The sequence below is a fragment of the Liolophura sinensis genome, chromosome 4 (assembly GCF_032854445.1).
Source record: "Liolophura sinensis isolate JHLJ2023 chromosome 4, CUHK_Ljap_v2, whole genome shotgun sequence".
NCBI lineage: Eukaryota > Metazoa > Mollusca > Polyplacophora > Chitonida > Chitonidae > Liolophura > Liolophura sinensis.
In genome coordinates this window covers 6,551,232-6,578,854 of record NC_088298.1, presented here as the reverse complement: position 1 = coordinate 6,578,854, position 27,623 = coordinate 6,551,232, and the positions used below count along the sequence as shown (strand labels likewise).

Sequence of the window (27,623 nt, the reverse complement as noted above, 5' to 3'; positions counted from 1 at the left end):
CCAAAAAAGCAAAGACTTTGTTAACACTTTTTTTCATATCCAGGGTTCCCGATGTGGCTGCTCTGAGTTCAAGCCCAGCTCAAAATGGCTTCCTTTTTGACCGTATGTGCGAAGGTCTGACAGCAACCTGCTGATGGTCATGATTTTCCTCTGGGCTCTGTCCGCTCTCCTCCCGCCATAATACTGGCTGCTGTGGTATATTAAGTGAAAGAATCTGAAGTAAGGCGTAAAAACACCAGTAAATGTTAAATAAATAAATATCCAGGGTTACCACCACATGGGTGAAGTTTCTTTCAGGGACATAGGGTCATCCTCTTTTTGTTTTGTTTCGGTTTTTTTTGTTTTTTTTCTTTTGGAAATAAGCTTACCATATAAAAACATGCTTTTTTTTTTTTTTTTACATTTTTGGGGGTATTTCATCTAATGAAAAAGATAGGGATTTAAAAGAGATTAAGAATGAGAAAAATGTCAACAAAATCCCGATAGCCTGTTTTTTGGGGATCGGGTGATTATCATAAATTATAAACTTACATGCCCAGATCAAAAATAACATCCCTCTAAGGAATGTCCTAAATCAATGCACTTCCTGTTTTTGGTCAGATTTTCTAAGGATTCAACGTAACTTTCATAATAATGCCTTACCCAGAGGCTGGCTCCACGACCACTGCTGAGGGGTTAATCAATCCATCCGTAACCACACCCCTCTGGTGACCCGTATCTATGGAAACCACATCAATGCGGCGTCCAGTTTTGTCAACCACGTAAACGTTATTCCCGATCCAGTCTACCGAAATCCCAACGGGCTCGGCAATCGACTTCAGACCTAAACTTCTCACATTTTGCCCATCACTCAAATTTGCTTCAAATACCTGGGAAAATGAAACCAAACAAAGCTTCAGTAAATATATTGTATTCTTCACACCAAACATCCCCCTCCCATGTTCTGGATGTGCTTACAAGCTGATTTTGTCCATTCCTTGATGAGGCACACTTATATAATGCCCAAATATTATAAATATAGTTTCAACATTCTGGATGGAAACATATCGCCTGCTTCAATTAACTAAAATCCCCCTCCATTAAGTACTTCTTTTGCACTAACCTTATTCATTCATATTTTCCTTCAAAACCTTTATCATGATTCACATTTCAACCAAGCTCTACCGAGCGAATTTGGCTGCCATTGCCAAATCCTATAAAATACTAAATATTTTTCAAAAAATGACACTATCTAGTGATTGAATTATTTCTAAAGATGGGATAAAAACACATGTACATGTGAAACCTCTTATATGAGCTATAATTTGATTGCTGTGTCACACCATACTCAAAAAAATCTTTCCATTTAATACACAAAGGCATTCACCTATATGTCAAGGAAACCGGGGGTAATCCACGGGGGACTCCACGGGGGCAAGTCACTGACAACCTTTCCCATGTGTTATGGGAAACGCCATATTGGAGAAATACAAGTTGTCTTCAACAAATGTAAGATTGAGAAAATGTTGACAAGAGCCACCATCATTGTCCGCTTATTGTGACCTTGACCCAGTGTGAGCAGTGTAATGTATAAATTCTCAGTCCAAGGCTAGGACTGAACACGTACCTTGGGTGTTCTAGTGATAGGATGTTCAAGAGCAGATTCACCAGTTCAAACTCTTTTGTTGCTGACCATCATTGTCCGCTTATTATGACCTTGACCCAGTGTGAGCAGTGTAATGTATAAATTCTCAGTCCAAGGCTAGGACTGAACACGTACCTTGGGTGTTCTAGTGATAGGATGTTCAAGAGGGGATTTACCAGTTGGAACTCTTTTGTCGCTGACCTTCACTGTCCGCTTATTGTGACCTTGACCCAGTGTGAGCAGTGTAATGTATAAATTCTCAGTCCAAGGCTAGGACTGAACACGTACCTTGGGTGTTCTAGTGATAGGATGTTCAAGAGGGGATTTACCAGTTTGAACTCTTTTGTCGCTGACCTTCACTGTGCGCTTATTGTGACCTTGACCCAGTGTGAGCAGTGTAATGTATAAATTCTCACACGTACCTTGGGTGTTCTAACGATAGGATTTACCAGTTCAATCTCTTTTTATCGCTAAAGGTAACAAAAGTCCTACTGTATCATGTGACATGTGAATAATGTTAGGTAACTATCAAATTTACTAAAATATGGGCGTCTCATAAAAGTTTCATAGAAACTTAATCAGAGCAGATAATGGATAAAATGAATGAGCCGAATGCTTGCATACTTGTGAAGATTCTAAAGGAAAAACGTGTCACCTTTGCCTCTGGAACATGCTGAGAGAAGTGACAGTGAACAGAAGTGGCCTAACATTTTTCACAAGTCACATGATAAAGCAGGACTGCTCTTAACTTCAAGACAAAAGAGTTGGAAGTACCGAGTTCTACGAATACCTGGCTCTTACTGCCACACGGGAGCCAAGATGTGATCAAATGACCTAAGAGGTCAAGGTTATAAAGCCATAATGCTGGCAGCCGTCATATAAGTGAAACATTCTTAAGTATGGCATAAAACACAAATCAAATTAATAAATAAATGAATGAAAGACGAAGCTGATACAAAACAAACACCTGTTTCAGTGAACGCTCTGTCCAATATACGGTTCCCTTCCCATAATGCACTGAGAAATCCATCAGATGATCGGCCGTGACTTTTGGCTGAATATCCTCTCCTAACTTATTCATGGTGAAAATCCGACTGCTATTTGCCACCACCAGCCTCATAGTGTCACCTGGAAATTTAAAAAAATATATATTTAATCTTATATGCTTATACATTTGGTTGAATAGTATTGTATTTTAAGCTGTAATCAGGAATAATCAAGAACATATTATTTTAAAATATCTGTAGGACTAATACGAGTGCAATTCTCCTGGTGTATGTGAGTCAAGGAAATGGGACAGTGCCTAGAGAAACACCAGTGCACTCTGCCAGGCAAACAACTAACACCCTGACAAAAAGCTACAACCAAACCAGCCAAAGCTGGAACTGAACCTGTGACCTCAGTGTTCTGGAACAGATCTGCTGAGGCAAGACCAACACTTTAAAGTTACACGTGCACAATGTAACTGTGTTCAAGATAAGCCTTCAAACTGAAGAGTGCTAGAGCTCTGATTGGATAATACTGTTACACAAGACATTATAGATTGTTGATATGGAAAATAAATGATTTTCCACCTAGTTAGAATACTGTATATCAGAATTTTGTCTCCTTTGGACAGATCCAATAAGACATTTTGCTCAGTGACACTACCCAACCACCAACCACCTTATGCCAAGGTAACATCAGCTCAAAAAAAATGGTGGTCAGTCTGACTTTTTGACACACTGTACAGAAAAGTACAAGCTGCACATGGTGGTTTGTCATGGTAACAAGCGCAAGTTTTGGGACATATATAATGGGGAATGAAGTTGACAAATTCACTACATAAATAGAAAAGAAAATGAATAAGCTGGTGTAACACATAGCACGTGACTACTGTATTGGCCTGAGGGAGCAGACTTAGAGTCAATATGGCAGACAGAAGGCCTATACTTAGGCAGAAACACTAGATTCAAAACATTTTCATTGACTGACTGTAAATAGAAAAGAAAATCAGGTGATCATGTCATTTTCACCGAATGCTCGAGCCACCAAAAGCTCACCTCCTTAACGTGTTAATGTAGAACATGTGGGCATGAGACTATACGCTGATTAACTGATTACATAATGTGTAACACTACAACATACAACAGAGTCAAGTGTCAACCTGTTCATCCAATACATACATGCCTTAAAGGCGAAGAAAACTTAAAACAATGACACTATAGGCTGAAAAGAGCACGTTTATTTCTATCTGGTGGTGCCTGCTGCATAATTTTGCCATTTTTCCTCACCATCCACGTAAAGTCTGAAAATGGCAAAGTTGGCATAAATCGCTGGGTCCATTGCGCCCTCCATTTTTAACACCCTGTAATTTATGCCAGGGGTGTGGTGCCTCTCAGCCAGAGTCGTTAAAACGGCCGGCTTGTTCGTGTGAACTCGGAACCTACGTCCAACATTCCAGTTTCCTGATCGTAAAGCGGAAAATGTATTGTTCCCTACCTTCTGTGAAGAAGAGTTCTACTGGAAATATACGAACTGCACTTCGGCGGGTTCCGACGGCAATTCTCCTCCTAACATGGAAGACTTCAGGACCAGATCTTAGGCAAAATGGAGTCGCCCATAGTGGATATTGGTGCTGACTTTGTTACTAATTTATCAACTTGATGTACATATTAGAATTTTTATGGCATGCCCCTGCGAGGAAATGCATACTCTTTTCAATGGTATTTGTTTGATATTTGATGTAATTCTCTTCTCCTTTAATTTCTCAACCTTTCCGTATATGAAAGACCAACTTTCACTGCAATTTATGCACATTTTCAATTTAATTTTCGAGACAATTAAAACTACATTGCATGGAATGGCCAATTTCACAAAAAGTATAATTTTATCAGTCAACACAGAATAATGCCTTCAGAATATGCTTTAATAAAGACCTCACAAACATGCAAAAAGGTTGAAGAATTACAGTACTGTCCCCAGTGCAATTCCCAGTTGGAACTTTTTGTTCTTCTGCATGAACGCAGCACTCAAATAAAATACTATTAGTCACATGCCTAGTCCAATATGAGGATAACTGAAGCCATATATTTTCGTATCCTATCACTGAGTAACTATGTAGTGAATTTATCCTGCAAAGACCCATCAATTCAGTGCAGAAGATCGCTGTATAGGTGAATCGCTTGTCCACTGTAGTCACAACCCAACAAAGAGAGATAACCTACTCAACAGACACATTTGAGGCTGTCTGCAGAGTATTCGAGAGTATATCAGTACCCCACGTGGCTTGTTGTCCAATGAAAAGCAGGGTATTTTGTCTGATGCTGGGTAATTAAATAATAATAATTATATGTGGAAACATACAGATGTATCTTGTAAATCTGATTTGAGGAGAATTTCATCCTCTTCATACAAGATTTCAGCATGATTCTGCAGGGTTCGAAGTACTGATAACTGACCAGAAAACTAGATATGACACTTACTTGATGGGGCACGGCAGGTTCGGTTGTTATAGAGACTGTAGCCATCGTAACAAGAGCAGGTGTACCCGCCCACTGAGTTCTCACACAGCTGGTCACAGTAACCCCAGTCAGCACATTCGTCATAATCTGTTAATCAAACACTTACATATACTAATGAATACAATTTTAATACATGTACCCCCACCTCTGTGAACGTTTTTTCGAAACATTCTGAGAGAGCTATGGGGTGTTGAGAAATAATTTGCACAGTTTTATTTTACAATCATTTTCATGATAACTGCATAAATTTCACTTGAAAAAGTAGTTCAGAGGTTGAAAAGTTGAAGATTTACAATGTACACCCCACCCTTATTAGAACATGCAAGCTGTTGGGTGCGCAAACTCTAAAACTAATCATTAGCTATATCGAAACTAACAAATAAACTGAACAAAAACATTGTGGTTTATCAATATTAAAAAAGGTAAATTTCCTTACAAATTTCTTTCATTCTCAAGCTAACAAGCTCACATAAAACATTATTTAAAGTCACATTTCATAATATTTCCATATTCACTTGGCTTACTTGGATAAAATTTAAAATATACATCAGCCAATAACGATCATTTGACTCAGTAAAACGTGAGATTCAACCCAAATGAAGACGTTCTCCACATTTTTGACAATGTTGTTGTTGCACACATGTACATTCAGTTACTTTCCACTATTTCCTCAAATATTTCCACCTTTCCTTATAACCCTCCCAGAAAACTATTCTGAGTGACAAAACTGCGGATGTCACTAAAACCAGTTCCATTCAGCTGGCGTTTGAAAATGTGAGGCAAGTTATTGGAGCTAATGCCATGCACTCAATGTCACAATATATGTCAAAACTTTAAAATAAATCTAGATGTATTATGGAAGAAATGCAGTTTGGCCTCACCCACACAAGTCCTGTTGTCCGCCATGTCAACAGCGTACCCTGCTTCACAGTAGCAGATTCCTCCCGTCGGGGTTTGCTGACACCGATAGTCACATGACAAAGCCCCGCAATATGAACTACCTATAACCAATTAAACGTGCGATTTCAGGAGAGAGTAACAGGCAATCCTTCACAACAGAACAGGTGCCAATTCACACAACAGAACAGGTGCCAATTCACACAACAGAACAGGTGCCAATTCATGGAAGACAATGTCTGTCAAGTGTCGTTACTAGCGTATGAATTTCATCTTCAGTTTAGCATGTTTCAAGTGACACATTTTGCTGGTTTCTGATTGGTTTAGCCACCTGAATGGGCCTTTTAAAATTGTTTGGTTAATTTTTGTTTAATTTTTCATCAGAAAAACTTAAAGTGTTAGCATCAACAGTATCATTTAGGCCTAGATTTTCTCCTGGAAGTGCATTTCTATGGAAAAACAGGTGAAATAAAGTACATCATATGATCATAATATGAACATAATTATAAAATTATATTTTTGAAGTGAAGTTTCAAATTATGCATGACACCGTGGTAAATTTGTCTGAATATACAATGCATGTGGCCTGTTCACTTGTGGCCGGCCAATGGTCGAATATGTAATCGGTCGAAGATAATCATATGATACAGTAATAAAATGTCTACTCACTGCAGCTTGTGCCCTCGTCGCGGCCATTGCTGCAGTCCGGGGTGCTGTCACACACCTTGTTTATGGGGATACAGTCTCCTATCCCCGGACACGCCCACTCATGGGGTTTACAGCTGTACGACCCTGAAACATTCACACACATAATGTTAGATATATACAGTTGTTTATTTATTTATTTATTATATATGTATTTATCTATTTATTTACTAGAATGCTATTTAATGACACACTCACTAATTTTTCACTCCTACAAACTGGTCAGTTTTATGGGAGGAGGAAACCAGAGTGCCCAAGGCACATGTAATAACAAAATACTTGGTAAGTTACTGACAATCTTCCCCTCTTGTCACGTACAGGTATCTACACCATACTGATGGAAGACAAGTGATCTGCAGCAGGCAATATATTGTGCATATGGCTCCACGGCCGGTGACACTGAGGAAATATACAAACTCCACGTCCAAAGGCCGGGATTGAACCTGTGCCATGTAAATCACGATCACTGAAGACAATTGTCTTTACCTCTCATCTTGGACAGGTTTGCTTCCTCCATACCTCATGCATTTATTAAATAAGATGCTCAAAATGCTTCACACAAAATAGTCTCATGTGTGTCCGTGGCTGAGGGGTTAGCAGGCTAGCACAGTACTAGGACGTAGGAGCCCTCCACCAATGAGGTCACTGTGAGTAACGCACTTGCAGATGGTCGTGGGTTTCCCCCGGGCTTTTACCATAATGACATCAGGAATTGTATATGAGAAAAATGCTGAAGTGCAGCAATTAATTTACGACAAAAATTTGAGCCAAAATCATCTTGTTTTCTTACGTACCACAGCCAAGTTCATCAGATCCATCCCCACAGTCATCTGTCCCGTCACAGACCCAGTTCTGTGAGATACAGAACTCATTGGTACAGCGGAACTGGTACGCAGAACAAGACGAACCCGCTGAAAATACAGACAATACTGATTTATTCACTAATTGATAACGACTCATTCGTTGGTTAATTGCCTGACTGTATGGACCGATTGATTGGGTGACAGATTAATTACATTGTAGACCGTTCATTGACCGACTGATTAGTTCAATCACTGACTGATTCAGGGATGGCTTGACTGACTGCTGGATTGATTGATTATGGACTGACCTTGATTGACAAATTACCTGGATGACTCATCAATTTATCCATCAATAGGCTGGCTTTCTGACTGGTTGCCCACATCATGTGAATGACTGAAAATGACTTACAGGACTAAATCTGGAAGATTCGCCAAGCGTTAAATCATTTGACTGATTTATTGATTGATCAGCTAGTTATTTGAATAACTAATTCATTAACCTGCTATGGCGATTTGCACAGGTCACATGATACAGTACAACTATATTTACCTTTGAGGACAGATGAGTTAAAACTCAAAACCCCTTCAGCCAGTCACACATACATAGTAGTGTGTGATAAAGCAAATTCAAAGATGTTGCAAACAAGATTTTCCTAAGGGAATGTCTACAAACAAGATTTCCCTAAAAGAATGTCTACGAACAAGACTTCCCTAAGGGAATGTCTACAAACATGATTTCCCTAAGAGAATGTCTACGAACAAGATTTCCCTAAGAGAATGTCTACAAACAAGATTTCCCTAAGAGAATGTCTACGAACAAGATTTCCCTAAGAGAATGTCTACAAACAAGATTTCCCTAAAAGAATGTCTACGAACAAGACTTCCCTAAGAGAATGTCTACAAACAAGATTTCCCTCAAAGAATTTCTACAAACAAGATTTCCCTAAGAGAATGTCTACAAACAAGATTTCCCTAAGAGAATGTCTACGAACAAGATTTCCCTAAAAGAATTTCTACAAACAAGATTTCCCTAAGAGAGTGCCTACAAACAAGATTTCCCTAAGGGAATGTCTACAAACAAGATTTCCCTAAGAGAATGTCTACGAACAAGATTTCGCTAAGAGAATGTCTACGAACAAGATTTCCCTAAGGGAATGTCTACAAACAAGATTTCCCTAAGGGAATGTCTACAAACAAGATTTCCTTAAGGGAATGTCTACAAGCAAGATTTCCCTCAAAGAATGTCTACAAACAAGATTTCCCTCAAAGAATGTCTACAAACAAGATTTCCCTAAAAGAATGTCTACAAACAAGATTTCCCTTAAAGAATGTCTACATATTATGGACAGTAGCTTAGGCTGATTCTGAAGGCTCAGTTACAATATCAAGGTTTCTTCACACTCAACTCCAAAACCTCCTGATTTTCCAGGCCAAGGTCATGTACATATCCTGTGATAAAATGTAAGGTTAATGAATTCTCAGAACACTAATAGCTGCCCTAAAAAACGTCACCAAATGAGGCCCTTTGACTTTTTCTGTGTAACACTTGGCAGACCTATGAACTTCCTTCAGTCCAGGAAGCTGCTACATGCCATGCATGTAGAATGTACCAGTTGACATTTTATGTATGTCCACAATATTCATGACGCTCATTTGCCTGATCTCTAATTTTGTGAGGCCAAACCAAGTGTGTAGTGTGTTTCTCATGTGGCTGTTTTGGTTACCTACCCTAAATGACAATAAATTTCGTCCGTGACTAACTTGCCCATTTTTTTTTCTTTTATTCTGAGAACTCTGTTGATTTTAGAAGGGTGTTTTTGAGGTTTGCTTGGAATATGGGATGACATTCTACTGAAAATTGTAACTTTCAGCACCAAAATTAATATTTTGTGACATTTATTTGGTTTTCAAAATACACTTTTGTGGACAAAATTTTGGGTCATTTAGAGCAACTTATTGGAGCTTAACATTTATCATAGATGTACACAAGAGAATGCATCAGTTTGGTTCCTCTGAGTAGATAGTCGACAAGGCAAAAAGAAAATATTCCCGCCAATGTAAAAATTAAAAAAAAAAAATAATCACAAAGCGGGGGAGATAATCTGTTAACTAATACACATACAAAAGTTTAATTGACTGTTAAATGTAGCCAATTAAACTAGGTTTTACTCTCCTAACATAAGTGTCCATATATTTTTTTTATTTAACCATGTTTTTTAAAGCATATGCTGAGTTGTTTTATTTCTTGCTTGAGACTGACAGTATGTATAATGTTCTCGTGCATACTGTTTTTTTCTTTTATTTTCATTGCCTTATTATCTGCTCTCCATCCACACTATCAAAGACACGTAACAGTGGACTTTATATCACACCTTTAACTCTTTCAAATCATTCGGTGAATGGGGGTGTGTTATTATTGGTAGGGGGTGTGAGCTGATGAAAAGTGTTGAGGGCTGCTGGTGAAAGAATTAGTCTCAAACACTTTTACACCAGGCTTGCATCCGAATTACAATTGATAGAAACTTTACGGTTCTTTACCACTGCAGGAGCCGTGTTACATTCAGGGACAAAGGCCCTTACAAAAGACAGGACATGTCGAGTCTTCACTAAAACACAGGTCACTCTGCCTCAGGAATGAGTCAAACACAGCTGTGGAACTATGGTATGTCAACAAAACCCAGGTGACATTGCCCGGATTTGAACTCTAACCTTTAACGTCTAACATCAGAGATCCGGCTGGTAAGCAATGTTAATTATCTTCCAGTATTTACAGACATGTGGAGGTATGCTGAATGAATTTCTGGAGCAGTCAGGCTCGCTGCTGTGAATGTTCATCTGTGAATTCTATTGCACCCTGCCATTCTAAAAGCGCCAAACCGCAAAATGTGCACTGGCCGAGACGTTAGAATGACTTTTATTTATTAGCTTGATTGTTACTTAAATGTCATACTTCAAAATTTTTAACTTATACAATGATAGTCATTTTCATTGGGTGGTGGAAACCAGAGTGCCCAGTTTAAACAACAGATCTTGGGCAATTTACAGACAAACTTACCCAGATGTGACCGACACATATGCACATCACATCGGTGGAAGACAAGTGGTGTTCTAACTTTTTACGAACTATGTCTGGTGTCAGAATTCCTAGACAGGGTGGGGAGTCATGTCTGGTGTCAGTATTCCTTGACAGGGTGGGAAGCCATGTCTGGTGTCAGTATTCCTTGACAGGGTGGGAAGTCATGCCTGGTGTAAGTATTAATTGACAGGGTGGGAAGTCATGTCTGGTGTCAGCATTCCTTGACTGGGTGAGAAGTCAATGTCTGGTGTCAGTATTCCTTGACAGGGTGGGAAGTCATGTCTGGTGTCAGTATTCCTTGACTGGGTGAGAAGTCAATGTCTGGTGTCAGTATTCCTTGACAGGGTGGGAAGTCAATGTCTAGTGTCAGTATTCCTTGACAGGGTGGGAAGTCATGTCTGGTGTCAGTATTCCTTGACAGGGTAGGAAGTCAATGTCTGGTGTCAGTATTCCTTGACAGGGTGGGAAGTCAATGTCTAGTGTCAGTATTCCTTGACTGGGTGGGAAGTCATGCCTGTTGTCCGTATTCATTTACTGGGTGGGAAGCCATGCCTGGTGTCAGTATTCCCTGACAGGATGGGAAGTCATGTCTAGTGTCAGTATTCCTTGACAGGGTAGGAATGTATCCTGGTAACGCACTCTGAACTAACCTACATATACAGGTTGAGCATGCTCTAATGTCAGAGCCACTGTTGCCACTATAGTGCCAACTCACTGGAGGGCCATGCAGAAGACACCAGACATGACACTCCAGTCTATCCAGTCACAATATACAGACATCTACATGTACTGACATCTGCCTACCTCGGGCCCATTCTACAAAGCAGTCGCAAACTGTGACTGGCGCAATTTCCATGACAACATACATGATGTACATGTGCAGTAGAGCAGTACGTCACCATGGTAAATGTGTTTGAGGCAGCATTGTGAAAGCTTTGCAGAAATGGACTCAGGTCTATTCCCTTATGCTGATCATCAAAGTGAATCCGATTTCAGGTTCAAGTGAGCATTCTGCTAATGTTACAGTTCAAACTTTCAGTGCAATTTATGCACATTTTTAAGTTAATTTTGAAGACAAAACTACACCATTTGGGTTGGCCAGTTACAAGGCTTCATCAAACGTATAACTTTATACCTTAACACAGAAAAATGCCTTCAGAATACCCTTGAATAAACACTTTGCAAACATGCAAAAAGGTTGGAGAATTACAGTATAGTATGTTCAGCAATTATTTTTACTTTTTAAGTCATCACCCCTACTCTGGTGCTCAAAGTGTTAATACCACGAAAACCCAAGGCACAATTCTACCCTTCTCAGAGTGAAAAAGATTCATTCTGCTCATAAACAACAATTTAAATAGGTGCGGCCTAATGTGACCGATTACTGCTGACGTACTGCAGTTGGTGGGTTCGTCAGATCCGTCCACACAGTCATGCTCATGGTCACAGCGCCAACCCTCGGGAATACAGCGGCAGTCTGTGCACTGGAACTGGAACTGATCGCACGGGCTGCAGCCTGAAACACAACAACAACATGATTTCTGTATTTCGCTGACAACTTCAATAGCTTAATTGTTTAATAGAGTGTTCGCCTTAAAGTCAAGACACCTGGAATCTAACCCTGTCGATTACCAAAATGATACTAGAGACTGCCTTTCTTGGTGCTAATATGTGTGTCTGGTGTCTTTGGCATGGTATTTCAGTGGCGGCAGCACTTCAGCCCTGTGAACTCGCCCTGCCACGAGACACGTTACGTGTACACATCTAATGACTCCTCGTGGTCATGTGACTGAAAAATTATTAATTACACTGCAAAAATCCAAGCGTACATACATGTACATACGGTATTTTACCTAAAGTGTAGCATTTTTTAGGTGACAATTTTTACTTTATTCACCTTACAGTGCCATTTAAGAGATCTTTGTGATGTTCAATTAATTTATTCCTGGGGTGGACTGACAGCGTAGTAGAACCACAAGTGACATAGAAACCCAGTAACAAATGCGTCATGTAATCAAATGAAGTATTAACACAAATACAGTGACATGTCCCCTAAAATACAATCTTACTTTCACGACATTAATTTATTTCAATTTATTTCATAAACTGATTCCAACAAGACCAGCCAGGATATGGTTCCAATCTTCTCAACACTGATTCGATACTTCAATGCAGGACAATAATTCCCTCTTATCAAATGTACAGTATATATGTACATATACATCAAAACTGTCCTCGACTATAACTCATATAAACAGTTGCTCAACACTTTGAAAAGTTTGTCTTATACTCTTGAAATATTGAATCTAGATACTTTTTTATCTACTTTTTAAAACTTCCAATTTTACTCCGGAGCTGGTGTATTCATGGCAGACTTCAGAGGCAAACTCTGTTTGACAGTGCTTGCAATACTCCATCCCTGCACTAGCCATACGGTTAAAAAATGCCCTCTGTTGTAGAATTACTTACAATTCCCAAGGTATCCTCGCTAACTGTAATTAGTTACAATTCCCAACGTATCCTCGCTAATTGTAATTAGTTACAATTCCCAAGGTATCCTCGCTAACTGTAATTAGTTACAATTCCCAAGGTATCCTCGCTAACTGTAATTAGTTACAATTCCCAAGGTATCCTCGCTAATTGCAATAAGTTACAATTCCCAAGGTATCCTCGCATATAGCATTTGCCACTAGCTCACCACTTGCCACTAGCTCACCACTTGCCACTAGCTCACCACTGGCACATTTAATATACATGTAATAATAATATAAACAAAATCTTTCCTTCAGATAAAGTAAAGCAGTCCAGTGTTATATATATATGACACAGGAAGAAACACCTGGAAAAGCATACAACAGAATTAGAGGAATGTGATATATGTACATGCTGAGCAACAGCTACGTGTACCTACAGTGTATGTGTGTACTGTAGGTGTAGCGTTTCAGCCATCTGGCTACATCTACAGTACACAAATACACTAGGTGTAGTGTTTCAAGCCATCTGGCTACACGTATAGTACACACATACACTAACATAACACCAGAATAATTTGTATCGTACTGCACTACAATTGTAAAGCTGGCAGGCAAACCATGGACAAGCCAAAGGCTAAAAACTACTGACTAGTGACTTACTATTCTCGACTGCCCGTAAAAACACTTTTATCTCAGCTCCATTACCCCAATTTTTAGCCTTCTAAACCACCTCTGTAATCAATATTTTGAAACATTCTGAGAGAATAATGGGCTGTAAAGAAATAATCTGCAACAGTCTGAAGTTTTAGTATAAACACAAACAAATCAATTCACCATCATTTATTCATCATGAATAAATTTAATAATAAATTGTACTGAAAAATGGTGCTTTGGAGGCTTTGACGATTTTACAGTACTTCATATTGGCTTACAAAGACGATGTTTATCCTACATGGAGGCCTACACAGTTAATGTTAAACGAACATATGCTATCTGCCTGGCCTCCACTGACTATACATGTCTCTAATCCACGACAATGTAAATGTCACCTCATTACGTGAACAACTCATTCTACAAACAGTTCACAAAACAGCCTCTTTGTTTTTTTTAACATTCACTTATTTGCATGACCCGATTAACTCTCCCTTACACAGGAACTAGTTGATAAAGGCTCGACAAAAAACTGATGAACAAATTTTGGTGAAAATTATTAATCAAGTCTGGAAAAAAATTTTCAGTTATAAGGAAACATAACTGGCAAATTTTCCTGTTATCCATGTTTCTAAAAATGAATGCTACAATGTTTGTTACAAATGGAGTTTTGTTCTGTACTGAAAGTTTGCCCATCAAAATACTATTTAGTGCAGGACACAGCTCTTGTTCTGCATCAGATTTCCAGGCATGTTAATTTTCTGACCAACAAAACTGGCCTTCTCATATAAAACCACTGTAACTAGTCTCAAAGTCTAAAAAAGCTGAAGCACTTATTTGATGAAGACATATTTGATGGTTAAGCTTTGTCTCCAACACCTAAAGAAACTGCTAAGGCTAAAGATTTTTAGACAGAATGCATTAGTCTGAAATTGGTTTTTGAGTGATCTATATGGATGGACAAAAAAATCTGGGAACCTTTGAGCACAGGCGCTCGAAACCAGTCCGTAAACCCTATACATACCATATACCAGCCTCCTACATACTGTACCATACATGTATAAGAAGTAAAAGTATGAAACGACTTTCGGGCCGGCACCACCTAATGTCTCTGGACATTCAAGAAATAAAGCCTTCAATCTTCAACTTTTCCACTCCTTTCCATACCTGGGGCTATTATCTTCTCAAATCCACCATTAATTTTTCAAATCAGTGGTGTTTTGTCCAGTGGCATTCGTATGTGCTACCTGACCTCATAAGACAATGGTTGCGTCCACGCGCCATCTTACTTTACTAAATAAATACACATATATATATATATATATATATATATATATATATATATATATATATATATTCCTATAGGTATCTCCCTTGTAAAGGGAGATAACCCCAACAGAGATAATTTTCTAATCTAAGCAAGATGGCGCATGACACCAAGAAAAAATACCACTGATTTCTTGAATTTTGGTGACAATGGGTGGTGCCGGCCGAAAGACGTTTCATACTAAATAAATACACACACACACATACAAGGAGATAACCTATAGGATATAATATATATATATATATATATATATATATATATATATATATATATATGTGTGTGTGTGTATTTATTTAGTATGAAACGTCTTTCGGCCGGCACCACCCATTGTCACCAAAATTCAAGAAATCAGTGGTAATTTTTCTCGTAAAGGGAGATAACCCCAACAGAGATAACTTTCTAATCTAAGCAAGATGGGCACATGACACCGAGAAAAAATACCACTGATTTCTTGAATTTTGGTGACAATGGGTGGTGCCGGCCGAAAGTCGTTTCATACCTTTACTTCTTATATATGCAGGAGGCTGGTATATGGCATAGGTTGGGTTTACTCGAGTTTCGAACGCCTGTGCATTGAACTAGTAATTATGTAGGCCTGTTTAAGGGCATCGTTATGTACTTCAATAAACTAATGTCTTAAATTAAATCGAACACTTGGGACCTGTTTCACAAAGCCGGCGAACAACATTCTTTTATTATCGTTCATTTGTCGTACGATATTTTGCAACATCACCATTACTGTACTGCTGTCCTGTATGTGACATCTATGTGAAACTCGGCCCTAGGACATTGAATTTCCAAACTGTGAGGCTCAAGATTTCATTGCGTTCGCTTTGGTGTATACTTTGCTGATGGCATACACCGATCATCTCCTACTTAGAATTCACCATGTTGACGCCTTGGGTATACCGATAATCAACGATGAAAATAAATGCCAATCGGAATACAAGCGCGAGTCTACTTCCTGTTGTTGTTGGTTCGTTATGGTTCAAGATGCGATGACTCTTGTGATCAAAAGATTTCCATCACATATAGCCACTCCTACAATTCATCATGCAGGTATAAATGTGCATAAATACATACACTGCAATTTAAATTGTAAGTTTATAGCAAATAAAAGCAGATAAGAAAGACACTGAAACTGACTTTCAACTTCACCTTCCGTTTTCACCACCAACAAGAAGGGTAACTCCAAACCGATTTTCAACCAAGGGAGGGAACTCTGTCAAGTTTCTCTGTACAAGAAATGGCGCGCATTGCACACTGCCCTCAGACGGCGGACCGGTCTGTCCTGTGACTCTCCCAGGTTCATTAAAATGCATAGACGGGGCAAAACAATCCGGATATTAAATATTACATAAAAAATAATAATTGTAAATTTTACAAGGATTACAAACGATTAGTGTTGCAGCTTGTTTATTTTTTAAATTCATTTTAAGTGCGGATGTGGCGTGCTAAACATACATGGTTATTATACGCACATAATGGTAGCGGAATTCAGGAACTTCAAATCATCTCATGTTAATTTCAGATTTAGCCTACCGTGGGGTAATGAATTGAGGTGACATGATTGTGTAAACATTCGAAGGGCATCGTGTGAAAAACATTCCAAATAGTTCAGACTGTTAGGCTATATTCCCTGATTTTCGTGCCGGTACAAAACTTCAGCAGGTAGGCCTGTATGGTGTGTAAGAGAAGACGGTGATGCTACAGCAGTCTACAGGGCTATGTTTATACATCATTAACAATAAACTCCGCGCTGTTTCTGTCAACTTGTCACGATTTCATACACTGTTGACACGGATAATTAGGCGAATATGTACATATACATACATTTATATTATCTAGACAAGCCGTGATCGAGACAAATTCGAACCGCCATGACTGTTTACACTCGTTTGTGTCTTCTTGACAAATTGTAGGCCAATGAAATAAACATGGAGACAACGTTACACAAACTAACCCGGTACGTCTTATGGTAGGCCTACTTAATTGTAAGCATTTTGAGTCTGCGTGCAAATCAAGAAAACAGCAGGCTAAACCCAAGTTATACTTGTATTTATTTGCAAAGTAAAAAACTTGGATTTGGAATTGAAAGCCTAGTTTTTATTTCTGTCAAAACGTCTTAGAGCAATCTTTTAATACCGGTACCGGAACTGAAATATGACTTCCAACAAGGTATATAAATATTGTCACAAATTTTAACACAGCAAACTGTTTGAATTTGAAGTTAAGTGTGACTTACATGTCATTCTCTTAAAGCATATCATACGTGAAAAAGATACAACGACAAGAAAAGAATGGTTTTAAGAAAAATGCAGTAGGCTAGACTTGAGTTCACGGCGACCGCAGGGGCTCACAGGGGCGTAATCCCTCTATTTTTTATGCATATTTCCGTCAGTGATCTTCGCAGTGACTTCATCGATGAACGAAGTGGGAACGTGAGAGCAGTTTTGCACCCCAGATTTGGACATCTCCCCTCCGACAAATTTGTTTTGATATCCAAGTTGACGCTACCACAGTAGGCCTAGGTCACTTTGTCCAATAAAAAAGCTGAGAACATTTTTTTGTACTTTTGCATGTTATACCACATCCTAACTTTATAATAAGAAAAAAAAATCAAACGTTTCACATTTCCGTATGGAATCTTCGTGGGCCTATATTTAATAAAAAAAATTGCGACCTACGTAAAATTTGTTTTGTTGTTTGTTTGTTTTTCTTCTCTGGATTGTACAGCGATATTCACATCAGTACACGCATTCAAAGTTTTCTGTTTAATATACACTACAAACACCTGTATGTTACAAGGCTAAGTTCTTGGTTTCTTCCACAACACACTCTCACCAAAGATGTCGTGAGTTCAAATCCACCCAAAATTTAAATGACTTATCTGACAACTTGTGATACTCCACATTACTTGAGTATTTATGCATATAACGTATTCACATATATTGACGTCATGTGCGTGAAAAATTGTTAAGGGCGACGTAAAACCCAAGTTCACATACATAAATACATAATTCAAATTGACACTTCTGGTCACAAATAAAGAATTAAATATGGCTTAAATGTCAATGCGCGCCACATACTAACCGAAGTACATGTTTACATAAATAAGAACAAGGTATATTACCATCCAAGGTGAGCGCGCACCGATAATTACCGTGAGGCTGCCTGTACATTAGATAATGTAAATCTTTCTTGTACACAATTTATGGCAGAAATTCCTATTGAATTTGTCGGATATTTGATTGGAATGAAATTTATATTTTTGTTTTGGTCATATTCATTAATTAGGTGAGAATAACAGCGTCCGGATAAACATCACATGAGGGATGACGAGTGATATCGCGTTTGTGATTTAACGTACCGCATATCACCTAAAGTTTAGTTGCTTTTTTTTTTTTTTTGAAGTGACAAAATTTTTGCTTGATTCTTATTGAATCGCCCACTTACGAGTTTTGTGGAAGATTAATTATGTTTGATCAGAAAAACGTAACAGTTGGCATCAAACGTATCACTTTATAGCTTTCATGTGCTTTTGAAAGTGCATTTTACATGATAAACTTTAGGAGAAATACGGTAATTGTAATTGTGCATCGGAGTTTTCTTTTTCCTGGATAACTAAAATATCTCTTCCCAAAATGCTCTTCTTGTAGTGCTTTTGTTAGCAACACGGATAGAAGCTTGGTTGTACATTATCTGGATATTGCCCTTATATTGCGTTTTGTTATTTTCGTGTATCCAGTATATTTTTGGGGACATCTTCATTATCGGGTCAAAAACGAGTTACTCCATCGCCTCGAGAAGCATTTGGTGACCTTTAAGAATGTTGTCGAATGTTTGTTAAAAACAATACAACAACAAAAAAAGATTTTGTAGATGACTGCTCTTTTACAAGATCACAAGCTTCATTCCTCCAGTTTCATGTAAGAGACAACTGCAAAGTGCACGTGCTATGGCGGACTATATACACGTATGGACAACAACGCCTTGATACATGAACAATACAGACATTTACAAGACTGGCCCCCGATCATGTATATTTATCATGACGGGAAGTATACTGAATCAGAACAATAATGCCCTGGAAATCGTGTTATTGTGCTTGGCAATAAATAACAAATATTTTATTCTGCGTTTGAAGTTTGTGGAACTACAACTAAGAAGTCCATGTGTAACATTGAAATCATCGCATGTGTCCACACTGTGCAGTTCGTAGAGGTTTGGTGCTGAGCCTAATGCTTAAGTAAGCTATTTTAAGGTATCAGGCTGTAATTACGTACCGGTATACATCAAGGAAATAAATAAAAATAAATAAAACAGCTTATCCGGCTATTCTGGCTAATCTTTTAATGCAGTTTTGTACGACCATCTTCTCCAAAAACGTTCAGGTTCGGTAGCCACCCCTCACTCCCCTACACCCCACACCCCACTCCTTCCCATATCAGAAAGCATGTGCTAAGCCCTCCTAGAAACTTCTACGCATGTGTCGCTCACTTAGCAGGAATTTCTCCTATCATGTCGCAAAGTGGAGGGGAGCTTGCGGGAAGGATATGGGATGGATTAACGAGAAAGCTCTGTGTCAATATTGACCAGGGATTTAGCCATGTCATCCACTAACTTTTGCTCTCAGCGCAGTGGGTGGGGAGCAAACTGAACGTCGATCCTGTAAGGACTTCCGTGTGGGACATCGCCTATACTGTTAGAGATCGAGACAGAGCGACTGAAAATGTGTGAATGTATGTGCATGAGTGTTGAATCTCATTCGCCACATCGCCAAGAGTATGGAAGATATTTACTATATATATAAACAAGCCTAAATATATATTAAAGAACATTGCAGTTGTACCTTCACCTGTCCACTGAAGTGCCAGCAGAAACTTGTTCGGTGAAAGCTGTTCTAAGCTTATATAGCTGTGTTGTAGTGAAGACGAAATTCGTTCGATTAAAGCTATCACGTAGGCCTACTGAGCATTTATAGTGTTGAAGTGAAGCCGAAATTGGGCCTGTGAAAGCTGCACGAAGCATTTATGGTGTTGACGTGAAGCCGAAATTGGTCTGTGAAAGCTGCAGTGTTGACGTGAAGCCGAAATTGGTCTGTGAAAGCTGCAGAAAGCATTTATAGTGCTGAAATGAAGCCAAAATTAGTTCGATAAAACCTATGCTGAGCACAAAAAGCTGACCGGTATTTCTGTTATTGTTATATTTCATCTATTCTATTTCGCGTGTTATTATTTCATATTTCACATATAAACTTTAATATTTGACATACATGAATTCTTTTATATTGCAAATAGCCTTTCATCTTTCATACTGTCCATCCTAGTTCATTACAATTTATAACCTCCAAACCTGTACGGTGCTTCGGTTTTCTCATATTTCATCTAGTCCTTCACATATATATTCTTTGAACTCTTATTATGTAGTCCATTTTCCCTCTCTTTCAAAAATTGTGTATTTTCGAATATTTCACGCACGTTGTCTCTATGACAATCGTGTGTGTACAGATGAATCGAATTAGTTCGTTTCTGCAAAAAAGCACACCTCAAGAAAAACTGTATAGACTGAGTATATTTTCTCATCAAAGACCTCGTGAGTTCAAATCCACCATAATCTGATTTCTCGTTTAAAATTGGGCTTATGTATGTGAAGGCTCACATCATGTGGGAGCCTCCGTGACTCAGTTGGTTAGCACGCTAGCGCGGCGTAGTGACCCAGGAGTCTCTCACCAATGCGGTGGCTGTGAGTTCAAGTCCAGCTCATGCTGCTTCCTCTCCGGCCGTATGTGGGATAGTCCGTCAGCAACCAGCAGATGGTCGTGGGTTTTCCCCGGGCTCTGCCACCATAATGCTGGCCGCCGTCGTATAAGTGAAATATTCTTGAGTACGGCATAAAACATTAATCAAATAAATAAATAAATAAATCACATCATGTGGCTGTGTACACAACTTGAGTATTATAAAAACATCACTGATTTTGATTAGGGAATAATAATCATCATTTCAGGGCGGAATAATTTTCAAACAGTTCTCACTATTCCGCATATACACGTCTGTTTACAAAAAAACTATGCATGCGACGTAGGTTACCAACAGAGGATTTGAACCAGCGGTCTCTGGGTTTAGAATCCACGTATCTAACACAGGATTAAAGTGAAATTTCCTTCAACCTGGCGGAAGACGACGCTTATCAACTTTACAACGAACTCTGTGATATTCAGTTTCATCCAATGTACTGCACTACTCGACACATACATATCAGATTCCGCATCATAACAGATATATACATACATATCGGCAGCATTGCCCATACACGTGTCTACGAAGGGAATAGGCTTACATAACACGTGCACCCGGTGACCTAATTGTTTACTATCACAGATCGGAGCACATACTTAAGCAATTACGATTGTGCTTTTAGCACGAAGCGATTAACAAATTTGATATGTTGTTTCAACACGGTTGATTCTGGCCAGTGTGTTTATACTGGACGTGACTGATCCGAGGATAACCCTGGTATCGTATCCTATATACAGTACGCCTGGTCTGTAAATAAACGGAGTATTGCCGTACATCTACATGCGTCTATATGCTCATCCCGGTTTCCTCCCACCATAATGCTGGCCGCCGTCGTATATAAGTGAGATATTCTTGATTACGGCGTAAAACACCAATCAAATAAATAAGTAAATAATTAAATATATGAAGTGTGCGATAACATATACACAGTAAGAAAAAAACATAACGATGCTGTAATTTGATAGCTGTTTAGCGCCATAGGCCTACTGAATATTTTTCACTTATACAGTGGCGCAACCGTTTCGTTGGATAATGGTTAGAACGTCTGCCTTTCAGTCGGGATAGTTGGGATCAAATCCAGGTCGGGTCATACCAAAGACTTTAACAATGAGAAGCTAGAACAAGGAATCATGACTGGTTAGCTCCATGTCAGTATAATGTGACTGATTGGAGTGTCATGTTTGCTGACTTCGGCATGATACTTCCGTGGCGGCCGCAGTTTTGGCGCACGGACGCACCCTGCCACAAGAAGACACAGTATATGTGCACGCACCTAATGATTCCTCGCCGTCATATGACTGAAAAATTTTCAAGGACGACGTAAAAAACCCAAGCAATGGCATGTCAATTTTATGAATGCAGGAAATCGAATTCCTTGAGGTAAACAACTGACCCTTGGCAAGTTACTGACGAACTTCCCTACATGTAGCTTTGGTACTGCCTGCAGAAAAAAGTGGGGGAAAATCTATTGATTTTAATAGAAAGTCTTGTCTGAATACTGTTAGACCGTATTTTGTTACTATGACGTAATACTGTGTCATACCCAACATAATATCGTGTTAGTCTGATGAATTTTTATGTTGATTTAATAGAATATCTGTGCTATTTTTAGCAGAATAATCTACTATGATATCATAATTCATTCCGACATTAAATTTAACAGATTCATTTTTTGAGAGAGCGCGAACTGACCTTCTTCGACCACTTACTGAGCAGGTGAGCGTGCAGGTGTCCAAGTGATGAGACGGCAAATGCCTTAACCACCGGGTCGTGTCTGACTTTCTCCATTTTATAAATGCACACGTAATTATTTTGGTGACGTAGTGCTGGTTGTCGTGTTACATTTACGTTCAAAATGGCCCCTGATGTACTTCTAACTGACTATATATACTTCACAACATCTAGGATATCAGCAGATTACGGCTAATATGATAAATTAGCTCATTATATCATTCTCTTCATGCATGAAAACATTGTGATAATTTTACGTAAGAGTCAGTGTGCCTGCAGTTTTGTATGACGGGCCAATAGTTGTACACACAAACGGGTAGAATATCCAATATTATCTTCCCAAACTGAGGTAATTAGCCTGTGCGTACCTGGCTGCAAGAAGCACAATAACAAAAATATCCTGTTCGACATTGGGCGAATCCGTGATGCATAAAACCTGGTGTAAGTAATTTCATAGGAAGAGCAAACAAGCCGACGTTTTCATGGAGACATGGTCGTACCATTGGTGTACAGGACGCTTTCAAAATGGCCGCCGACAGGCTATCCTCGCTGAATGGGTTTGGACGATAACGGCGTCGGGAATGTCACGTTTGAGTGTTTACGAAACAAACAGTGCTCAGCCCTTGGAAAAGTCGTAACAATATAGGCTTGGAATGAAAACATTTAAGCGCAGGTCCTCACAGCATATGTCAGTGTCATGCGAATTTTAGCTGTTGGCGAGGAAGAAACAAATGGCGTTGCGATGGGCGGAGCTTGGTCTAAACAGATGGTGTTTGTCCAAACTAGCAAAATGACTGTTTACGCGCAATAATGACAAACTTATACAAGTATATTATGTAACAAGCCAGTGCTTGTTAAGTATTATATGAAATTTAATAGGCACTGTTATAGTACCAGCCATAGGCAGCAGTTTCATACTCGAAAACCCTACGGCAATGTGGACAGTTTCAATTTTAACACTGTAAATTATTACTACTTGTCTGGACAATAATAAACCGAAGGGTCCTGCATGTGGCGTGCACAGACCTCGCATTGTACATTTGTTAGATCTTGTTTGTTATTTGACGATTACAATCAACATTACAAATGATTTCAGGTTATGTCATCAAACGCCTTCACTCTACGTTTCTTACATTTTACAATGGGTATAATTCACTTGTAAATAAATATGGACAGAGCCTCCAGAATCACTGGCACTCTACTTCATGTGTATAATTTCGCTTAACTCGGGCCTACGGCCAGTATAGTCATCGATCACCACGTTAGATATAAGAATGCAACTTAGAACGACAGCTTATATACTAGCTCCGCACACGGTTCTGAGAACGACAGCTTATACCCTAGCTCCGCACACGATTCTGAGAACGACAGCTTATATACTAACTCCGCACACGGTTCTGAGAACGACAGCTTATATACTAGCTCCGCACATGGTTCTGAGAACGACAGCTTATATCCTAGCTCTGCACACGGTTTTGAGAACGACAGCTTATACACTAACTCTGCACACGGTTCTGAGAACGAGAGCTTATATACTAGCTCCGCACACGATATGAATAATTATTTCAACCCTGCGCTTAGAACATACCTTGCGTCTCTCCAAAAACCATTGAAAACTCTTGACTGCTTCTCTTTGCATGATTCCGTCGTAATTTGCATTCTTTCTTAATTTTTTGGTGGTTATGTTAAATACCGTTCTGGAAGTTGATTAATTCGTCCATTTTGGTTTGACAGCTGGTCCGGAGAAAACCACCAACCTTGGTAAGGTACCTGGATAAGCTCCTAAGTTATTTCAAGAATACATGAAAATCATATAAAAGTACAAAAAAGTCTCAGTTTTCTTCTTGGGACTTAACAAATGTCTTTAAATGTCTTAAATGTCTCTTCCTAAGGCCCCAGTGGTCAGTCCCGCAATTGAGTAGCCTGCTGTGGTAACATCAACGGTAATAGCTGTTTAATCAACTTTGTTAGGAGGGAGAAAGCCCGAATTGGGGCTAAGGTGGTGTTCCAGAAAGCGACACATCAGGTTTTACGGATGGAATCATCTAAACATCCAAAGTCACCGCTTGCACTTTGCTAAGTAAAGGAATCAAGCTCATGAGATCATTGGACAGCGACTATCGCACGTGACGTTGAACTCGTGACATCACTGGACAACGGCTATCGCACGTGACGTTGAACTCGTGACATCACTGGACAACGGCTATCGCACGTGACGTTGAACTCGTGACATCACTGGACAACGGCTATCGCACAACGGCTGTCTTGCGGCCAACAAATACGTTGTTATTGACATTGGCCTATTACAAAAAGGCACTGTCTTGATGACACCGCAGGGAAGTAAATGCTAAGAAGCTAAACGATGTTGTTGTGAATAGCAGAAAATTGAACAATTAACTCTGTGATGGTGATAAATCTTAAGTATTCTCCCTTCGCCGGTTATGTGTGACCAGATACCATCACTGTCGTCACTGCATTAGCCACCAGTTATGTGTGGCCAGATAGTAACTATCACATTGTCGTCACTGCATTAGCCACCAGTTATGTGTGACCAGATACCATCACTGTCGTCACTGCATTAGCCACCAGTTATGTGTGACCAGATACCATCACTGTCGTCACTGCATTAGCCACCAGTTATGTGTGACCAGATACCATCACTGTCGTCACTGCATTAGCCACCAGTTATGTGTGGCCAGATACTAACTATCACATTGTCGTCACTGCTTTGGTCGCTACATGTATGACCAGATACAAATCATTACACTGTTACTACTGCTATGGTCGCCAGTTATGTGTGACCAGATACCATCACTGTCGTCACTGCATTAGCCACCAGTTATGTGTGGCCAGATACTAACTATCACATTGTCGTCACTGCTTTGGTCGCTACATGTATGACCAGATACAAATCATTACACTGTTACTACTGCTGTGGTCGCCAGTTATGTGTGACCAGAAACCAATTACCACACTGTCCTAGCTCATTTGGTCGCCAGTTCTGTGTGACCAGATATCAATTACCACACTGTCCTAGCTCATTTGGTCGCCAGTTCTGTGTGACCAGATATCAATTACCACATTGTCCTAGCTCATTTGGTCGCCAGTTCTGTGTGACCAAATATCAATTACCACACTGTCGTCACTGCCTTGGGAACCAGTTCTGTGTCACCAGAAACCAATTACCACACTGTCCTAGCTCATTTGGTCGCCAGTTCTGTGTGACCAGATTTCAATTACCACATTGTCCTAGCTCATTTGGTCGCCAGTTCTGTGTGACCAGATATCAATTACCACACTGTCGTCACTGCCTTGGGAACGAGTTCTGTGTGACCAGAAACCAATTATCACACTGTCCTAGCTCATTTGGTCGCCAGTTCTGTGTGACCAGATATCAATTACCACACTGTCGTCACTGCCTTGGGAACCAGTTCTGTGTCACCAGAAACCAATTACCACATTGTCCTAGGTCATTTGGTCGCCAGTTCTGTGTGACCAGATATCAATTACCACACTGTCCTAGCTCATTTGGTCGCCAGTTCTGTGTGACCAGATATCAATTACCACACTGTCGTCACTGCCTTGGGAACGAGTTCTGTGTGACCAGAAACCAATTATCACACTGTCCTAGCTCATTTGGTCGCCAGTTCTGTGTGACCAGATATCAATTACCACACTGTCGTCACTGCCTTGGGAACCAGTTCTGTGTCACCAGAAACCAATTACCACATTGTCCTAGGTCATTTGGTCGCCAGTTCTGTGTGACCAGATATCAATTACCACACTGTCCTAGCTCATTTGGTCGCCAGTTCTGTGTGACCAGATATCAATTATCACACTGTCCTAGCTCATTTGGTCGCCAGTTATGTGTGACCAGATATCAATTACCACACTGTCCTAGCTCATTTGGTCGCCAGTTCTGTGTGACCAGAAACCAATTATCACACTGTCCTAGCTCATTTGGTCGCCAGTTCTGTGTGACCAGATATCAATTATCACACTGTCCTAGCTCATTTGGTCGCCAGTTCTGTGTGACCAGATATCAATTACCACACTGTCGTCACTGCCTTGGGAACGAGTTCTGTGTGACCAGAAACCAATTATCACACTGTCCTAGCTCATTTGGTCGCCAGTTCTGTGTGACCAGATATCAATTACCACACTGTCGTCACTGCCTTGGGAACCAGTTCTGTGTCACCAGAAACCAATTACCACATTGTCCTAGGTCATTTGGTCGCCAGTTCTGTGTGACCAGATATCAATTACCACACTGTCCTAGCTCATTTGGTCGCCAGTTCTGTGTGACCAGATATCAATTATCACACTGTCCTAGCTCATTTGGTCGCCAGTTATGTGTGACCAGATATCAATTACCACACTGTCCTAGCTCATTTGGTCGCCAGTTCTGTGTGACCAGAAACCAATTATCACACTGTCCTAGCTCATTTGGTCGCCAGTTCTGTGTGACCAGATATCAATTATCACACTGTCGTCACTGCCTTGGGAACGAGTTCTGTGTCACCAGAAACCAATTACCACATTGTCCTATGTCATTTGGTCGCCAGTTCTGTGTGACCAGATATCAATTACCACACTGTCCTAGCTCATTTGGTCGCCAGTTCTGTGTGACCAGATATAAATTATCACACTGTCATCACTGCCTTGGGAACCAGTTCTGTGTGACCAGAAACCAATTATCACACTGTCCTAGCTCATTTGGTCGCCAGTTCTGTGTGACCAGAAACCAATTACCACACTGTCCTAGCTCATTTGGTCGCCAGTTCTGTGTCACCAGATATCAATTATCCCACTGTCATCACTGAGTTGGGAACCAGTTCTGTGTCACCAGAAACCAATTATCACACTGTCCTAGCTCATTTGGTCGCCAGTTCTGTGTGACCAGATACCAATTACCACACTGTCGTCACTGCCTTGGGAACCAGTTCTGTGTCACCAGAAACCAATTATCAAACAGTCATCACTGCTATGGTCACCAGTTATGTGTGACCAGATATCAGTTATCACACTGTG

At 39.8% G+C, this 27,623-nt stretch overlaps 1 protein-coding gene across 1 annotated transcript in view; it reads right to left on the bottom strand.

Moving 5' to 3' along the window:
• Positions 1-27,623, bottom strand: part of LOC135464358 (low-density lipoprotein receptor-related protein 2-like) — a 148,417-nt gene that overhangs the window by 108,344 nt on the left and 12,450 nt on the right. The window contains exons 3-10 of the mRNA XM_064741783.1: positions 16,207-16,282; positions 12,005-12,124; positions 7,524-7,640; positions 6,694-6,816; positions 6,009-6,128; positions 5,089-5,214; positions 2,592-2,752; positions 643-869 (exon numbers count right to left, since the gene is read on the bottom strand). Coding sequence (XP_064597853.1) covers positions 643-869; positions 2,592-2,752; positions 5,089-5,214; positions 6,009-6,128; positions 6,694-6,816; positions 7,524-7,640; positions 12,005-12,124; positions 16,207-16,282 — 1,070 coding nt within the window. The remainder of the gene's footprint in view (positions 1-642; positions 870-2,591; positions 2,753-5,088; positions 5,215-6,008; positions 6,129-6,693; positions 6,817-7,523; positions 7,641-12,004; positions 12,125-16,206; positions 16,283-27,623) is intronic.